Genomic DNA, 15,750 nt, shown 5'->3' with positions numbered 1-15,750 from the left:
GCGTTAAAAAACGAAGATTAGTCGAGGAATTGCACGCGCCCGCGAGAAGAAACTTCTCGCGTCGTCGCGTTGCGGTGCGCGGGTACGACGACCTATGGCAAGCGGATGTGGTCGAGATGCGTCCTTACGCGAGACTCAACAAAGGCCACAACTACATACTCACCGTTATCGACGTATTAAGCAAATACGCATGGGCTGTACCGCTTAAGAGCAAAAGCGCGAACGAGGTTACTCGAGCGTTATCTAAAATAATACGAGACTCTAAGAGGTGTCCGAAAAATCTACAGACCGATAAAGGAAAAGAATTTTACAATGCCGATATGCGAAATTTTACGAAGAAGCACGAAGTAAATCATTATTCGACATATTCGGTGATGAAAGCGTCGATAGTCGAACGATTCAATCGTACGCTCAAAAATTTTATGTGGAAGTATTTCACGCTAAACGGAACGTACAAGTGGATCGACGAGTTACCACGACTCGTCGAGGAATATAACACGCGAAAACATCGCACTATAAATATGAGACCTGTCGACGTAACTCCAAAAATTGCCGATAAACTTTTAAATACTGTATACAGCAATATAAAAATCGCGGCTCCGGCGAAATTTAAAGTAGCCGATCCGGTACGCATCAGTAAATTTAAAACGATTTTCGAGAAAGGCTTCACACCCAACTGGACTACAGAGATTTTTCGATTAACTAAGATACAACGGACTAATCCCGTAACGTATCTATTAAAGGATTCGCGCGGCGAGCCGATCGCAGGAGGATTCTACGAGCACGAATTGTTGCGCGTTGGCGATCCCGACGTGTATCTCGTAGAAAAAGTGCTGCGTCGAAAGGGTGACAAGATTTACGTGAAATGGTTAGGAATGGACGAATCGCACAATTCTTGGATAAATAAAACAGCTGTATTATGATAAAAATGTATTTTTATTAAATAAAACTACATATTATACATATTATACATATTATATATTATACGAAATTGTAGACATGTTAAAACTAAAATAATCGTATAATTATAAAACAAGGAAAATCTTAGAAAAAATTGTAGACATGTTAAAACTAAAATAATCGTATAATTATAAAACAAAGAAAAAAATAATAACACAATACAATTAAAATTAAAACTTGTGAAAATCGATTAACCGTTTAAATAATCGATTATAGAGTAATTATCATTATTAATCTTTAAATCGTATGATTATAAAACAATCGTAATTTTGTACGAGTTCTCTCTTGCGCTCCATATAAACTCTTTCTCGCGCCGCTACGCGGCCGCCATATCCTGCGTTCTCTCTTTTGCGCTTTATGCGGACTCTTTTTTATATTTTATATATATTCTTCATCGCATTGTTAAGCGAACATCGTATCTCGCGGTAACTTTATTCTCGCGATAGCTTTATTCTCGCGTTACTCTATATATAACACTTTCAAGAATATAATAAAGAGTCATGGAAATCATCGATCTGTCCAATTCGCGGCTAATCTCGACTCGATTTATGACAAATTCTCGCATTCTATCTCGTTTGCATGTAGCATAATATATGTTCGATGCTAATGAAGTAGAATGCGAATTTGTCAAATCGAGTCGAGATTTGCCAAGACTTGGACAGAATGGTGGTTTCCACGACTTTTATATCGCAAAAATACAAAAAGTTCATTTTTTCGTGTTCTATACGAGTTCTCTCTCGCACCGCTACGCGGCCGCCGTATCCTGCGTTCTCTCTTTCAAACTTTATACGTACTCTTTCTCGCGCTTTGTATACATTCTTTATTACGTCACTATGATAACGCTAAAACTCGCATTAACATCTTTTTCACATTATTCTATATAAAACACTTCCGAGAGCATAATAGAAAGATCGTGAAAATGTACGATCAGTCTTATTTATAATAGATTTTATATCTAATACCTACTATTATATATAAGACCGATCGAACATTTTCACGATTTTTTATTAAAGTCTAATAAATAAAACCGATTAATTTTTATTATTTTATTAAAATCTATTATAATAAATTATATTCAAATTATATTCAAATTATATTATTCGCGCAAATTTGTTCTTCGAAACGATTCGTAGAACGTCCATCGATGTTTTTTCGACGCAATCGTGAATTATATCGAAAATACAATGATAATATATTATTTATAAAATATGTTTATACTAAATAAACTACTAACTAAAGTTTAAATGTTTTAAGAAACGTATAGTATTTTTTCGCTCCCTACAACGGTATTTTATAATGTCCCCACGGTAGCGTATCCGTAGTTCCCGATATCGTGTATCGTTTGTCATCGTGCGGACTGAGCGCGATTTTCAATTCCGATACTGTATACATCTCGTGTAACTCGGATCTTATACAAAACTGCTCGCGCTTCATCTCGATTCCCTGTCGAAGACAGCGCGCGTAATCGCCAAACGTTATCGTTCTCGCGACAACGCCGCTCTTAACACCCTTGATTCTTTTTGTATCGCTTTTACCGGCGACTCGCAGCGCGTACATTTTCGCTCTAAGTCCAATAAATTCGGTCATAATCGCGCCAGCGTTCTCATCCTTCATCGCACCGGGTATTTTTTTATTAGCGAGAGGCATTCCATACGCATTGTCCATTGCGTAATCGCTCGTATCGAACTTGTCGATATCGCGCTTCATATTCTCGTATATGTCCTCGCACTCGACGCGATAAATGAGACTATCCGTATCGGTGTACATTATTTTACACTTATCTCGATACAATGGTAGCATGTACTCGTAGTGAAATTCGTATAAACGAATTTTAGATATATCGAGAATACACATACCTACATAAATTGGTTTATTGAACTTAATCTCGAGTTTACGCAATTCTACAGCTACGAGATCCTCCGCGAAAACGCTTCTACTGTGAAAATTCGGCTTCGCGATCATCGCCTCCGCGCCGTATCGCCCGTCCCATCGAGTCACGAGTCGAACATTCGAATGATTGCGCACGTTTTCCATAGTTTTGCCAAACACGGCATTATTCATTAATTTGTATAGATTTTTCTCAAACTCGTTTTTCGCGTTAATTCGTAATCGTGTATTCAGTTCGATGTATTCACGCAACCATGAAGATTGCGCGAATCGCAATATTCTGTGTATTTTCGTAATGCGTAATCCGTGTCGAACGCATTGCTGCAAATTGCGATAATATATCACGTAACGGTTCTTATCGTACAGTGTGGCGAGAAGCTTCTCGTCTCGTTTTCCGGGCGGCTTATCGCGCGTCGGGCAGAATGGCAAGTCAGCGTGAAAATCGTGAAGGTCGGACGGATATGCAAGGTCGACCTCTAGAATATAACCGATAGGCGAGTCCGATCTCACGGACATTAAGTCAACGCTCGTAACGTTATCGACCCATCGAAAATTTTCGTAAGGCAACGATTGACACATCGCCCATCCGTACAAATTATTTATATCGAAATACATGAGATACGACGATGGTTCCGAAGAATCGTATGACTGTAAATATTTGTTATTAGCGCGCGCGTATCTGTTGGAACATTGACTTAGCCCGCCGCGTATTCCACGCTCCACGAACATTACCATATCAATGTCGGTTAATAATTCGAATCGCACACTCGTATACTTCAACATAGCGTCCCATGTGTATCCCGGTAACGTGTAATAATACGCGGGATCTAAATTATGACTTCTCATACACGCGTCACGAAAATTTTCGAAAACATCGGCCAATAGAAGAACGTCGGTCTTTAAATACAAATCACTATAATCGCCTAACGTTTCGACGCGAAATCGCTCCCAGACTCTTATCGCGCGCGCGTAATCGTTCTCAGATATCGCGTCACCGGTTAGCGAACTGTGAAAAGCCTCGCGCGGCGGTAGACGAGTCTCTAACAATTTATCTACGTCGTCGACATACTCGTACGGAAATACACCCTTTCGCGCGAGAAGCTCGAAATCGGCGTCGCTAAGATCGGAAAATTCCGAACGCGCGATCCTCAACTCGCTTTTGTCTAGATACGACGCCAATTTCTCGAGACTCGCGCTTAAAAATTTGAAAGAATCCACGAAACGCAACTTCAAGCATTTTCCGAACCATCCCTCGTCCCACGCATCTTCGACGTTCTTCGTGAAAGAGATATACGTTTCTTTCGTTATCGGCAATATTTCCACGCTACCGGGAAAAGCATTAGCTACATCTTTAATGATAAAATGCGCGTCGTAACCCGATAAATTGTGAAAGAATACGGGAATTACGTAAGTATCCTTATAATTTAAATTACAATTCGAATGCGCCGGACCTCTGTACCGTCCAGTCAAATGACAGTGATCGCGCACGCGAGCGTCTCCCAATTCGAACGGTTTCTCGCATATGCTGCAGCGCGTCGCGTTTACGAATCTCTCCCATTCATCCGATGTAAGATTCGTCATAGGAGCATCGATATCGAGAACAGTTTTCGCGCGAAGCGCTAGATCGTGCAGTTCTCTAACGAACCACAATACGCAATTTTCACCGCGATAAGCTCTGTAAGTAGAGCTAACGCCATCGAGCGCGCATCGCGCGTAATATCCGGCGCTATAAACTTCGTGATGCTGAACGATAGATGTATTCGACGTTCTCCTCTCCTCTTTCTTCTTCAGTACGCATTCGAGATCAGCGTACACCACGAATGGAAGTCGCTCCTTTCTACTATAGTTACGAAACTCTAACCATTTGTCGTCTTTGGTAGGAAGGACTATAGCGCACTCGTTCATCCTTCCGCAGTCCACGCTGTGAGCCGATAACTTATCGCTCGTTCGAAAATAGTGCATGCATCTGCGACATAACGCACATTTTAAATCTCGCGCATTATCAACATCGCGCGACGATTTTTTTAATTAGTACTCACCGATCGCATATATGCGATTTATGTCGTCTACCGCTGAGTTGCGAGCCGACGAGTCGCGACAAATTCTTAATCCACGCGAAATGCGTCGCGTCATCTCGTCGCGTCATATCGTCAAAATACAACAGATTAACGTGTCTGTTCTTTTTATCGTCAGTGAGACGCAAAGGAACAACGCGACAACCGTCTTTTCCCTCCTTTTTATCTCGAACGGTATACACATTAATAGATATGTCGTTAATACGCTCGAATCTAGTAATTTTGTTCAAACTCATAGGAAATTTAACACCCTTCAGATTCAGCACCGTCGTGTAATGCGGGTACGAAGATTCCCGACCTACGTTTTTTTCAGCTGGATACAGAGCGGCGACCACCGCCCATGCGAAACACGCATTGTCATTAGATTGCACGTTTATCACCGCTTTCTTCAACGCGATCTCTCGCGGCAATTTAACGCGACATCCCGCGTGCATAGGATTGTATCTGTTCACGTTCACGGTTAAATTGAATATTCGCGATAACGCCCATCCACTATCGCGCTCCTGAAATTCTTCCAACGAGGTTAGAGTAGCGTCGACCACTCGCTTCTCGTACCACTCTCGCGAGTCGGAAAGAGGTAGAAGCGGATAATTCTTCGTGACAATAGTCTTAACATCGATCTTGTCGCCCGAAACGAACTCGCCAACAAATACGGTATTGACCTTAACACCGTTATATTCATTCATAACATCGCGTATTCGATCGAGCACGGTATCTCTAGCGTCCTCGAGAAATCGTCGAGGTTCGATATAATCGAAATTAATAACCGCGCCGGTTAAAACGCGTCTAGAGAAAGCCGTCTCGATCTCGGACCACGAGAATCCCTCGCGTTCCTCTACGCCGCCTCCCACGCGTTCGAAACGTCGACGCAGATCGTCTCTCGCGCCCGTTAATCGAACGATTCGAGCGATAAGAGAATTGATCGCTCCGGTCGATCTCCCTCGGCGCTCTCCTCGACATCTCTCCCGCAGAGACTCGAGACACTCGTCGCACCGTCGCGCCCACGCGCGATACGCGTTCCCCGTCGCGACGTCCCGCGCGCTATCGAGAAGATCGCGCGCCTCCATCTCGTCACTCGTCGTCTAACGAACGCCAAGATTTTTTACAAATAAACCACGTCTCCTCCTCGTCGTAATTCTCGATGTAGAACAAAGCTCTCGTCTCGCAGCCGGCGCACCAATTATTCGACACGTCGAAAACCTCGTCGACGAGATCGCAAGCGGGCACCATCTCGCTATACACCGTTTTCGTCACGTGCGTCGATACGCTCTTCGCGAAACTCGAGCTACGCGCGCAATACGCGCAATATCTCTCGTTCTCCTCGAAATACTCTCCGTTCTCGAATCGGCAACCGAACTTAAAGAAACAATGCACGACGTGATTCACCTCCCACGAAAATTTCGGAATTCCGTATCGCTGTCTCCAATTGCGATAGAGCAAATAGCCATTGGCTCCGACATTCGCGAAAGGTTGTCGAATCGCGTCTCGCTCGCCTCTCGCACGAACTCTTCCGCGAAATCGATCTCTTCTATACAGTACAAACGATCCTCTATATAACGTTCGCGTAGTTCTTTCTTCAAACAATTCGGTATCTCCAAATTCCATATATCCTCGACACTTCCGATTCGAACGTTCACCGCTCTTCCGGCTAATCTCGTTAAAGCGCTCGGCGCGCGCTTCATCGCGCCGCGAAATATCCTCGAACGTACTAACACCTCGAGATCATCGCGGCGTCCTTTTATAACGAGGAAAATAGCGAGGACGCGCCCCCGATTAACCGAACCGGATACTCGCTCTCGGACGCGCGACGTCGCCGGAAAATGAAAAAAAACTCGCCCCGAAACGCGACGAGCGCGCTCGCGCTAACGCGCGCCTCGAGAGGAGGAGAGCGACGAGGGACGCCCCTCCGTCCGCTCGACCGCCCACCGACGATCCCCCGCCCCCTCGACGCCGGGCGCCCGCCGCCCGCTCGCGGATCGCGCGCTAGAAGCGCCCCCCTAAAGAATCGCGACGGCGGATCGCGCGCTAGAAGCGGCGCGCCCCCTAAAGAATCGCGACGGCGGATCGCGCGCTAGAAGCGGCGCGCCCCCCTAAAGAATCGCGACGGCGGATCGCGCGCTAGAAGCGGCGGATCGCACGCTAGAAGCGCCCCCCTAAAGAATCGCGACGGCGGATCGCGCGCTAGAAGCGCCCCCCTAAAGAATCGCGACGGCGGATCGCGCGCTAGAAGCGGCGGATCGCGCGCTAGAAGCGCCCCCCTAAAGAATCGCGACGGCGGATCGCGCGCTAGAAGCGGCGGATCGCGCGCTAGAAGCGCCCCCCTAAAGAATTGCGACGGCGGATCGCGCGCTAGGGGCGCGAGTCGCGTCGAGGTCGCGAATCGGGCGCGCCACCCCCCGAGCGCCATCTCTCGAGCGCTCTCGGCGACTCGTACCCACCGCTTCCCCCCGGCCGCGCTTCCCCTCTCATCCTACTTACCCCCCCATGCACCCGCCCAGCCCGCTCTCCATCCCTCAGGCGCCCACAAACTGCTCCGAAACTATCTCTCTCTCTTACTCCCCAACGATACCCTCTCTCTCACACTCACACAAAACTGATCCAAAACCGGCCTATCTATCCTACTGTTCACAAACAGTTCCGGATTTTAACATTACTTTTCCTGCGTTTAACTTTACCGGCACGTATGAGTCTTTTAAAGAGATTTTCACAGTCGCCTGGACTATCACGTCATCCCATGTGCCGTAATAGTCTGAGTATTGGATGCCTTTACAGGTTCCATCTACGTTTACCCTACCCGCGAGTGTGACGCTTCTATAATACGTGTGATTCGATTTAAGTCCGTCAATAATTTCTGCGGTTCCTATCTTTAAGAGGCCCTCTTTATGCATTTGAATGCACCTAGCGCGAGATGTTTCCTGCAAGTAGCTCGCGTAACCGTTATGGACGGCTGAGATATGCGAGTGCATTCCGCAGTGAGATATGGTTCTTAAGATTTCTATTTTACATTGCGTTATATGTGTCTGCGCATAACTGGATAATTGCAATAGCTGTATGTATGTATTTACGGTCGCAGGTGTTTCGATTTCGATGTCACATTCGCCAGATCGTAGCAAGGACACAGTGGTCACGTTCAAATAGGCTCCTCCGCAATCGTAGGCTATTATGGCCCTTGTGCCAGAGAACATTGCGGTAATTAGAAGCATTGGAATGTAGTAAACCTTAAAAATAGAAATATTATATTTAAGTATAAAATACGAGAGTAATATGGGTTGTTCGTGTTGTTTTATGTTACAAGATGTGTCAAGTATGTGTATATGTGTTATTAGAACAAAAATCTCTAATACTAATATGAGACTAATATGAAAATATCTTAAAGTTACTGGATCCGGGGGTCCAGGCCGCGCTTACAAAATTTCTCTTTCTTCGCACTTTCTTTCATCCCGGATCTATAAAATATGTGCCTTTGCACAACTTCAGTTTATTTACGTGAACTACACGTGGTTTACCGCGAAAATCTATCCTCGCGTTATTCATTGGTAATAATTCTAAAATTTTGTATGGCCCAGTATATTGATCATCTAGCTTTCCTTTCATGGGCTCTTATAATAGATAAACTTTATCGTTAGCTTTAAAATTTTGAATATTGATTTTTCTGTCATAATATGTTTTACTCTTTTCTTTTGATTGTATCAAGTTTTGTTTTGCTAGACCCTGTGAGTTTTTCAAAGTTTCAAAAAGGTTAGTGAGATAATCCTGATAAGGCTGTTCAGTGACGTCCTCGGGAACTACGGAGGAAGATGGAGTTCTGGGAAGATGTCCAAAAATTAGGGAATAGGGGGTATAGTTGGTTCCTTCGTGGACTGACGTATTGTAAGCAAACATAGCAGGCTTAATGTGCTCGTCCCATTCCTCGTTCCGGTTGGTGTACATCTTCAAGTATTCTGTCAATACGTGATGTGAACGTTCAATTGAACCATTTGATTGCGGGTGGTAAGCTGTCGTACGGCATTGCTTTATTTTAAAGTAGCTAGCTATTGTTTTCATCAGAGAAGTAAAGAAGGTTGGAGCTTGGTCCGTTAATAATGCTCTCGGTGCTCCATATATGCATATGAAGTCTTTTATGAAGGCGTTAGCTATTGAGAAGGAGTCTGCTGTTTCCATAGGAATAGCAACTGAATATTTCGTTAAAAGGTCTTGTATAGTTAAAATGTAAGAATTGTTTCGGCTCGTTACTGGCAATGGTCCTACTACGTCCATGGATACTTTATCAAATGCAGTTCCTGGGGTGTCAGTGATCATCATGGGTTGTTTCGTTTTTACTCTTGTTAATTTCTTGATTTGGCAATTCCTGCAATTCTTTATGTAATCTTGTATGTCTTTCTTCATCGTGGGCCAATAGTAGTTTTGTCTAATTCGATGGTAAGTTTTATTCACACCTTTGTGTCCTCCAATCTTCGTAGCATGTTTTTCATAGATGATGTTAGCTCTCTCTTCTAGGCCAGGACATCTTATTAAGGATTTGCAAACTGTTACTATTATTGGTAGGTCTGAAAGGAATCTTTTTAAATTTTTATATACAAAAATCCATGGAACTGTATCGTATAGATCGTGTTGCGCTATACTGATGGTTTTTAGATTTAGTTCTGTTATGGCATCCCTCAACGATCTTATTCCGCTTATAATGTCATTGTGTTCGATTTTCAATCTTTCATTTTGTTTAATAGGGATGTTTATTAAATATTTCCCGCTATTCAAATTCGTTATTTTTACTCTTGTGAAAGTTAAGTCTTTATACGTGGGAAGTTTATTTTCTGCTGAATAATCCTTTGCGCCTTTATCGTAGGGATGTCCTTCGAGGGTGGTAAAGATGATATGGTTATCTTTCCGGGAAAGCAGTGAATCTCGCGTTTCGTTAACTTTAAAATCATTCTCTTCACCTGAAGAGCGAGGTTGTGGAGATGCAGATTCATTACTCTCGCTTTCGTTTTCTGGATCTTCTTCCGACGTTTCTGAATTGCTTTGGTCGAACTCTCGCTCTCGTTTGTCTAGATCTTCATTTAGATTTTCAGGGAAGAAGATTTGGGATGGGATTTTTGTGGTTACCGGTGGAGTTAATAAAGCATTGTCGTTTAAGTCTCTGATAATTGTTTGTTGTTGGTCAACAGGATTTAATGTGTGATTAGTATCATTGAAAGAGAAAGTGATTGATGGTCTAGACTGTTGTGAAGCTGTCTGGTATGAGAAAAGGGATTCGTTTGAATTATCGTCTGGCTCTACTAGGGGGAGTATGGAAACGTCAGGAATAGGCGGATTTCTAGAAAGTGCGTCTGCTACTACGTTAGTCTTTCCTGTTTTATATTGTATTTCATATTCGTACTCTGATAATTTTAGTCTCCATTTCCACAATCGGGAGCTGGGATCCTTGACCGAATGTAGCCAGACTAGTGGTTTATGATCTGTGAGGATTGTAAATTTCCTGCCGTATAAATAATGCCGGAAGTACGTTACACAGTAGACTACGGCTAAGCACTCCTTTTCTATGGTGGAATATCTCCCTTCTGCTTCATTCAAAGTCCTAGAAATATACGAAATAGGTAAGTCTTTCCCCATCTGTCCTTGGCTCAGCACGCCTCCTATAGCGTATCCACTGGCGTCGGTAGTTAATAAGAATGGCTCTTTAAAGTTCGGATATTGCAAAACAGGTTCTTTTAATAATTCATGCGTTAGTTTGTCAAATGCTGCTTCTTGCGACGGTGTCCATACAAAAGGCCTATCTTTCTTTAATAAATCCGTGAGAGGTTTTGCGATTTTTGAAAAGTCCCTAATAAATCGGCGGTAGTATCCTACAAGACCCAAGAATTGCTTAATGTTTTTATGATTTCTTGGTTTTGGAAAATGTTGGACTGCGATAATCTTATTTGGATCTGGTCTTACTCCATCTGATCCGATAATATGCCCTAAGTAAACTACTTCGTGCCTTAGAAATTGGCATTTATCGGGCTGTAATTGCAGATTTGCTTCTCTTAGTCTTTGCATTAATTCTTTAATTTTTATATCGTGTTCTTCTAGAGATCTTGCATAAACAACTATGTCGTCCAGGTAAACGAATAGTTCGTTTCCTTGCAATCCGGTGAGGACGTTGTCCATCAACCGTTGGAATGTTGCGGGTGCATTTTTTAAACCGAAAGGCATCCGCTGGTACCGTAATGCCCATATGGCGTTGAGAAAGCTGTCTTCTCTTGATCCTCGGGAGCCATAGGAATCTGATGAAATCCTTGTGCGAGGTCAAAGATGGAGAAATATTTTGCACTACCCAACTGGTAATATTATTTAATATTATTTAATATTATATATTAGGTAATATTATCTAATATTTCTACTATATTTGGCAGTGGGTACGCATCTCCTATCGTTTTTTCATTCAGCTTTCGGAAATCTATTACCATCCTCCATTTCTTTTGTCCATCGGCTGCAGATTTCTTGGGGACGATCCATAGAGGAGCGTTATACGGTGATGCTGAAGGCGTTATTATTTCATCCTTCAAAAGCTTTGTTACCTGCCTGTCTATTTCTTCCTTGTGGACAGGCGGGTACCTATACTGTTTCACGTGTATTGGTAGATTATCTGTAGTTGGAATAGTATGTTTAACCGCGGGGGTGAACTTGAGTTTTTCTCCCGGAAGATGGAAACAATCTCCATATTCTTTAAGTATCGCATCGACGTGGTCTTCTTCTTCTTCGTTTAAATATTCAGTATTTATGATGGTTTTAAGTCGTTCCATACGACTGAGAGATACAGGAGATGCTAGAAGCAGATCAGTTGTATCTTTAAATCTAGAAAATGCTGGCTGCGCAGCTTGTTCAATGAAGGGACCTTCTTGGTCTCGTGAAACTGGAAGAGTATGAATCAAGGTTGATTTAGAAGATTTCCCGTCTTCGGATAGCTCTTCTTAGCTCCTGAATTTAGTAGACGAAGATTTCCCATTATTGGCGAGCTCTTCGTTGCTCATAAAAGACTTCATAGGATCCCTGGAAGCGGGAGGTTGAGTGGAGTTGATAAAACTTGATTCAGCGGAATTAGTAATAGAGAGCTTGTTTAAGCTCGTAGAATTAGTATTCTCAGAATGTAGAAGATCCTCATGTCCTATTGACCCTGGAAGCGTGTCAATAGAGTGTTTGAGGCACGAAGATGCAGGCGTTGCATCTTGTGTAGTTGCAAGACTTTTATAGTCGTTTGAAATGAAAGATTTCCCCGGTTGGGCGAGCTCTTCTGGGCTTATGGTTTTAGTATTTTCAAAATATAGAAGATCCTCATGTCCTATTGACCCTGGAAGCGTGTCAATAGAGTGATTGAGGCACGAAGATGCAGGCGTTGCATCTTGTGTAGAAGTATCTTCCTGGTGTTGCGGCACCGGAAGAGTATTAGAATCTGAGGATTTCCCGTCTTCGGAGAGCTCCTTTTGGCTCATAGGATTTACGAAAATAGAAGAATTCAGTGAAGTTAGGTGCTCCTCGGAGTCACTGGGTATAAGATAGTCCTCAAGAGGCATGGGATAGACTTCTATGGTGTAGTTCTGCTCTGTTAAATTATAAGCTTTGATATGCCCCTTCCCTCGGGAATTTTTAACAAGAGCTTCACCCAGAAATAATCCCTTTGTTGGCTCGTTTCGAGGAATATAACCTTCCCTTTTTTCCGGGTTCGTTATATTGAACGCAATGTCCACAATAGTGCGCGAGGGCACCATGATCTTTTCTCTTTTGTAAAACGGTACCTGTATGCTATCAAAGGTAAGACATTCTTGTTGGTAATCGATGATAGCATTATTATCTTTCAAAAAACTGGCACCTATTATGCCGTCAGCAGGTATACCGAAATTGTCTCTGACGACATAAAATTTTGTTTCTTTCCCCATAATTTTGAATACCACCGAACCCAATGTCCTTATCAGCTTCTCGGAAATGCCTTTTAATCTTAGCGTGTCTTTTGAGTTTATGGGGGTATTCTTCAATATTTTTATTTTAACTAAATTTACGGAGGATCCCGAGTCTATCATAAAAAAGCAGTATCCTTTAAAGTTTTTGCAAGTGAGGGCGATCCTTGGTTGACACGTGTTGGGTCCTAGGTTCGCCATTCCAATACTGGCTTTTTCATTTAGGGGTTCCTCGTTTACTGGTCTGATGACCGACGCTGGGTCATCGTATTCCTTTAATGGAATTTTGGAAAAATTGGAGCCTTGATTTTTATCGTTAGTGCTCAAGTTTGGCTCGTTGAAGGTTCTGTTTGTATCGTTATGGGATGCGCGGTCGCTTGGGCCGGTTCCTTGGTCGCGCTCACCGTCGGGCGGCCTTCCGCGTTTCCCGACGCCTGGATAGCATTTCTGTATGCCAGTTTCCGGCACTCTGCTACTCTATGTCCTGGAAGTTTGCAATAATTGCAAATGCCAGGAGAATTCGGTCCTGGTTGGCCCGGTATTAAGGGTCTAATCCATGGTCGCGGAGCAAAATTGTTATGAGGGTTTTTTAATATGGATTTAGGTTGTTCTATGTCGGGAGGTCTTGGGTTATTTATGTCCGATCGCGTAACAGGGAATTGTCGAGGCGTAAATTGTCTTTCGCGCTGTTTTTCTATTTCCAAATTCCTCGTAATTTTGACAGCCCATTCAATCGCCTCGTCTAGGGTGCCTATGTTCCGGTGTTCCATTCGCGTGATTACGTTAGAGGGTAATCCATTTACAAAAGCCTCTAAGACCTCTCCTTCAACTTCGTTATTAAATAACCGAGGGTTGTTGATGCCCTGTCGTCTGTTTCCATCTAGTATGGCGAGTTTCAAATCTTTAATTCTACCCGCGTATTTCAAGACTGTCTCGTTTGGCATCTTATACGCGTTGGCTAATTCTCCGCGGTATTGTGCTACGGATTTATTCGGAGCGAAAATATTTTTTAATTTGTCTAATAAATCTACGACGCGCGTATATATGTTTCCTTCAATGACTTGATACGCGTCGCCTTCAATTTTGTTAATAATAAATTGTACGAGTTGTGGCTCTTGTACAGATGGTAGTAAATCGCGGGCACGTTCGCATGCTCGGGCGAACTGGAAGATCGAAATTTTATAACCGTTAAACGGGGGAATATTTGCAACGACATCTTTTATTTTTAAGGTCGGCATGATTACGGGAGGTTCTTCCTGTTCCGGCGGGTTGGCGAATTCATCGTATGCGGACGCGGCGCGGGAAGCTTCATTCACGCGCTGTTCAAGATTGCTCACTTGCTCCGGTAATCTGCGTAATTGTGATAATTCTGTTTGGATTTGTGAAAGGACGTCGAATAACGAGTTCGCGTCTATTGACTCGTTAGGGCGTTTGGTCGTTTCTTCCCGTTCTTTAAGCGACATTTTCGAATGCGATTGTTTTTCACGGTCTTCTACGTATTTTTGTTTCTTTTCGATTTCCGGGTCGACGCTTACTGTACCGTGCGATCGCGTAAATTGAGCCATAACTCGGTAAGCGTAATTTTGAAATAATTATTGGCTCTAATCGTTCTTAGCACAACAATTATGAAAGTAGTAATTTTAATAATGTGAAAACTTATGGTAATACGTACGGTTAAATAGCATATATATGCTATGGTTCCTTAATCCTGTAAGAATGTGATATAGTACAATAAAATAAAGACAGTATGATAAATTAGTACATAGATAATGACAAAAATTATATAGTGGTTAAACAAAATTGTAAGAATACAGTAGAAATATGCATGTAATACTATGATAGTAAAACAAGAATGTTTTTATGGATTTTCTTTTTTTTCAAGTTACTTTATAATTCTCGTAGCAAATTGTAAATAGAAAGCTCAAGCAAATGATAAATATAATGTCAAAGCTAATAATTGTAGTATATATATTTTGCAATAATAAAGATTCTCAAGTGAGGAGTATATATATATATATATTTTCTTATTCATTCAAAGTTCTTCTTCATATGCCTCTATTGTTAAAATTGTAGTATCTTCATCAAGCGTTACTTCAGGCAAGTCTTCTCGAAATTCAGTAAATCTTAAAAAACATTCAAAGCATTCATTCCCGATTCTAGAGACAGTTAGCCTTTTTCGACATTCGTCGCAATAGTGGCTGGTGAGAATTCCGTTAATTATCAAGGTATGTCTAAAAACTTTACGCCAATTTGGTTTTTCAGACAGATCTATTCTTTCACAACACTCTTGACAAAGTGTAGTTCCAACCCTTTGTTTAATATATACTGTTGTTTTTTGGCAAAAATAAACTTGTCTCGTTATTGGGGGTGGGGTTGGTACTTCGTAAATCGGCGTAAGGGGTTTCGAGAATCTATGTGGGCACATGAATATTTTATCTTGTAAGCAACAATAGAATAGCAATATGAAGCGAACAATATATATATATATGTATGTAAATAAGCTATGCAGTAAAATATAAGAATATTCTGAAAATAAGACAATGTGATTATAGGGTAAGGTATAATAAAACACACAAAATAGTATAATATGAAACAATAATGGTATATATGTTTCTTTATTCGTCGCTGGCGCTAACGCTTTGAATTTGAGTCTGTGCGTAAAATTCGCGACGCGGGTCGTTCTCCGGAATTTCAGGATATGGCAACGGAGACTGTTCGACCGTGATCGGAATTAATTTGTAAACAAAGGTTCTTTTCTCAGTTAGCCGTTCGCGACATGGGGCATTCGAATTGTCTGTAATATTTAACTCGTCGGGACGATTCGCTGCTTCTCTAAATTGCGCTCTTAGTAGGCGTCGGAGCTGGTATTTCTTTCCTGCGCGACGCGTTTTTGGCAT

General features: G+C 42.4%; 1 protein-coding gene across 1 annotated transcript; it reads right to left on the bottom strand.

Annotated features, from left to right (window-relative positions):
• Positions 1–4,651: 4,651 nt before the first annotated feature.
• LOC138943632 (uncharacterized) lies at positions 4,652–6,335 on the bottom strand. Its single transcript, XM_070314601.1, has one exon. The coding sequence runs from the start codon at positions 5,987–5,989 to the stop codon at positions 4,883–4,885; it is 1,107 nt and encodes a 368-aa protein (XP_070170702.1). The 5' UTR covers positions 5,990–6,335; the 3' UTR covers positions 4,652–4,882.
• Between the last annotated feature and the right edge of the window lie 9,415 nt (positions 6,336–15,750).

This window comes from Polyergus mexicanus, unplaced genomic scaffold (genome assembly GCF_030449975.1).
Source record: "Polyergus mexicanus isolate NDT 795.1 unplaced genomic scaffold, iyPolMexi1.0 SCAF_28, whole genome shotgun sequence".
NCBI lineage: Eukaryota > Metazoa > Arthropoda > Insecta > Hymenoptera > Formicidae > Polyergus > Polyergus mexicanus.
Note: the sequence above shows the minus strand (reverse complement) of the source record. Positions and strands in the feature narration are given on the sequence as shown.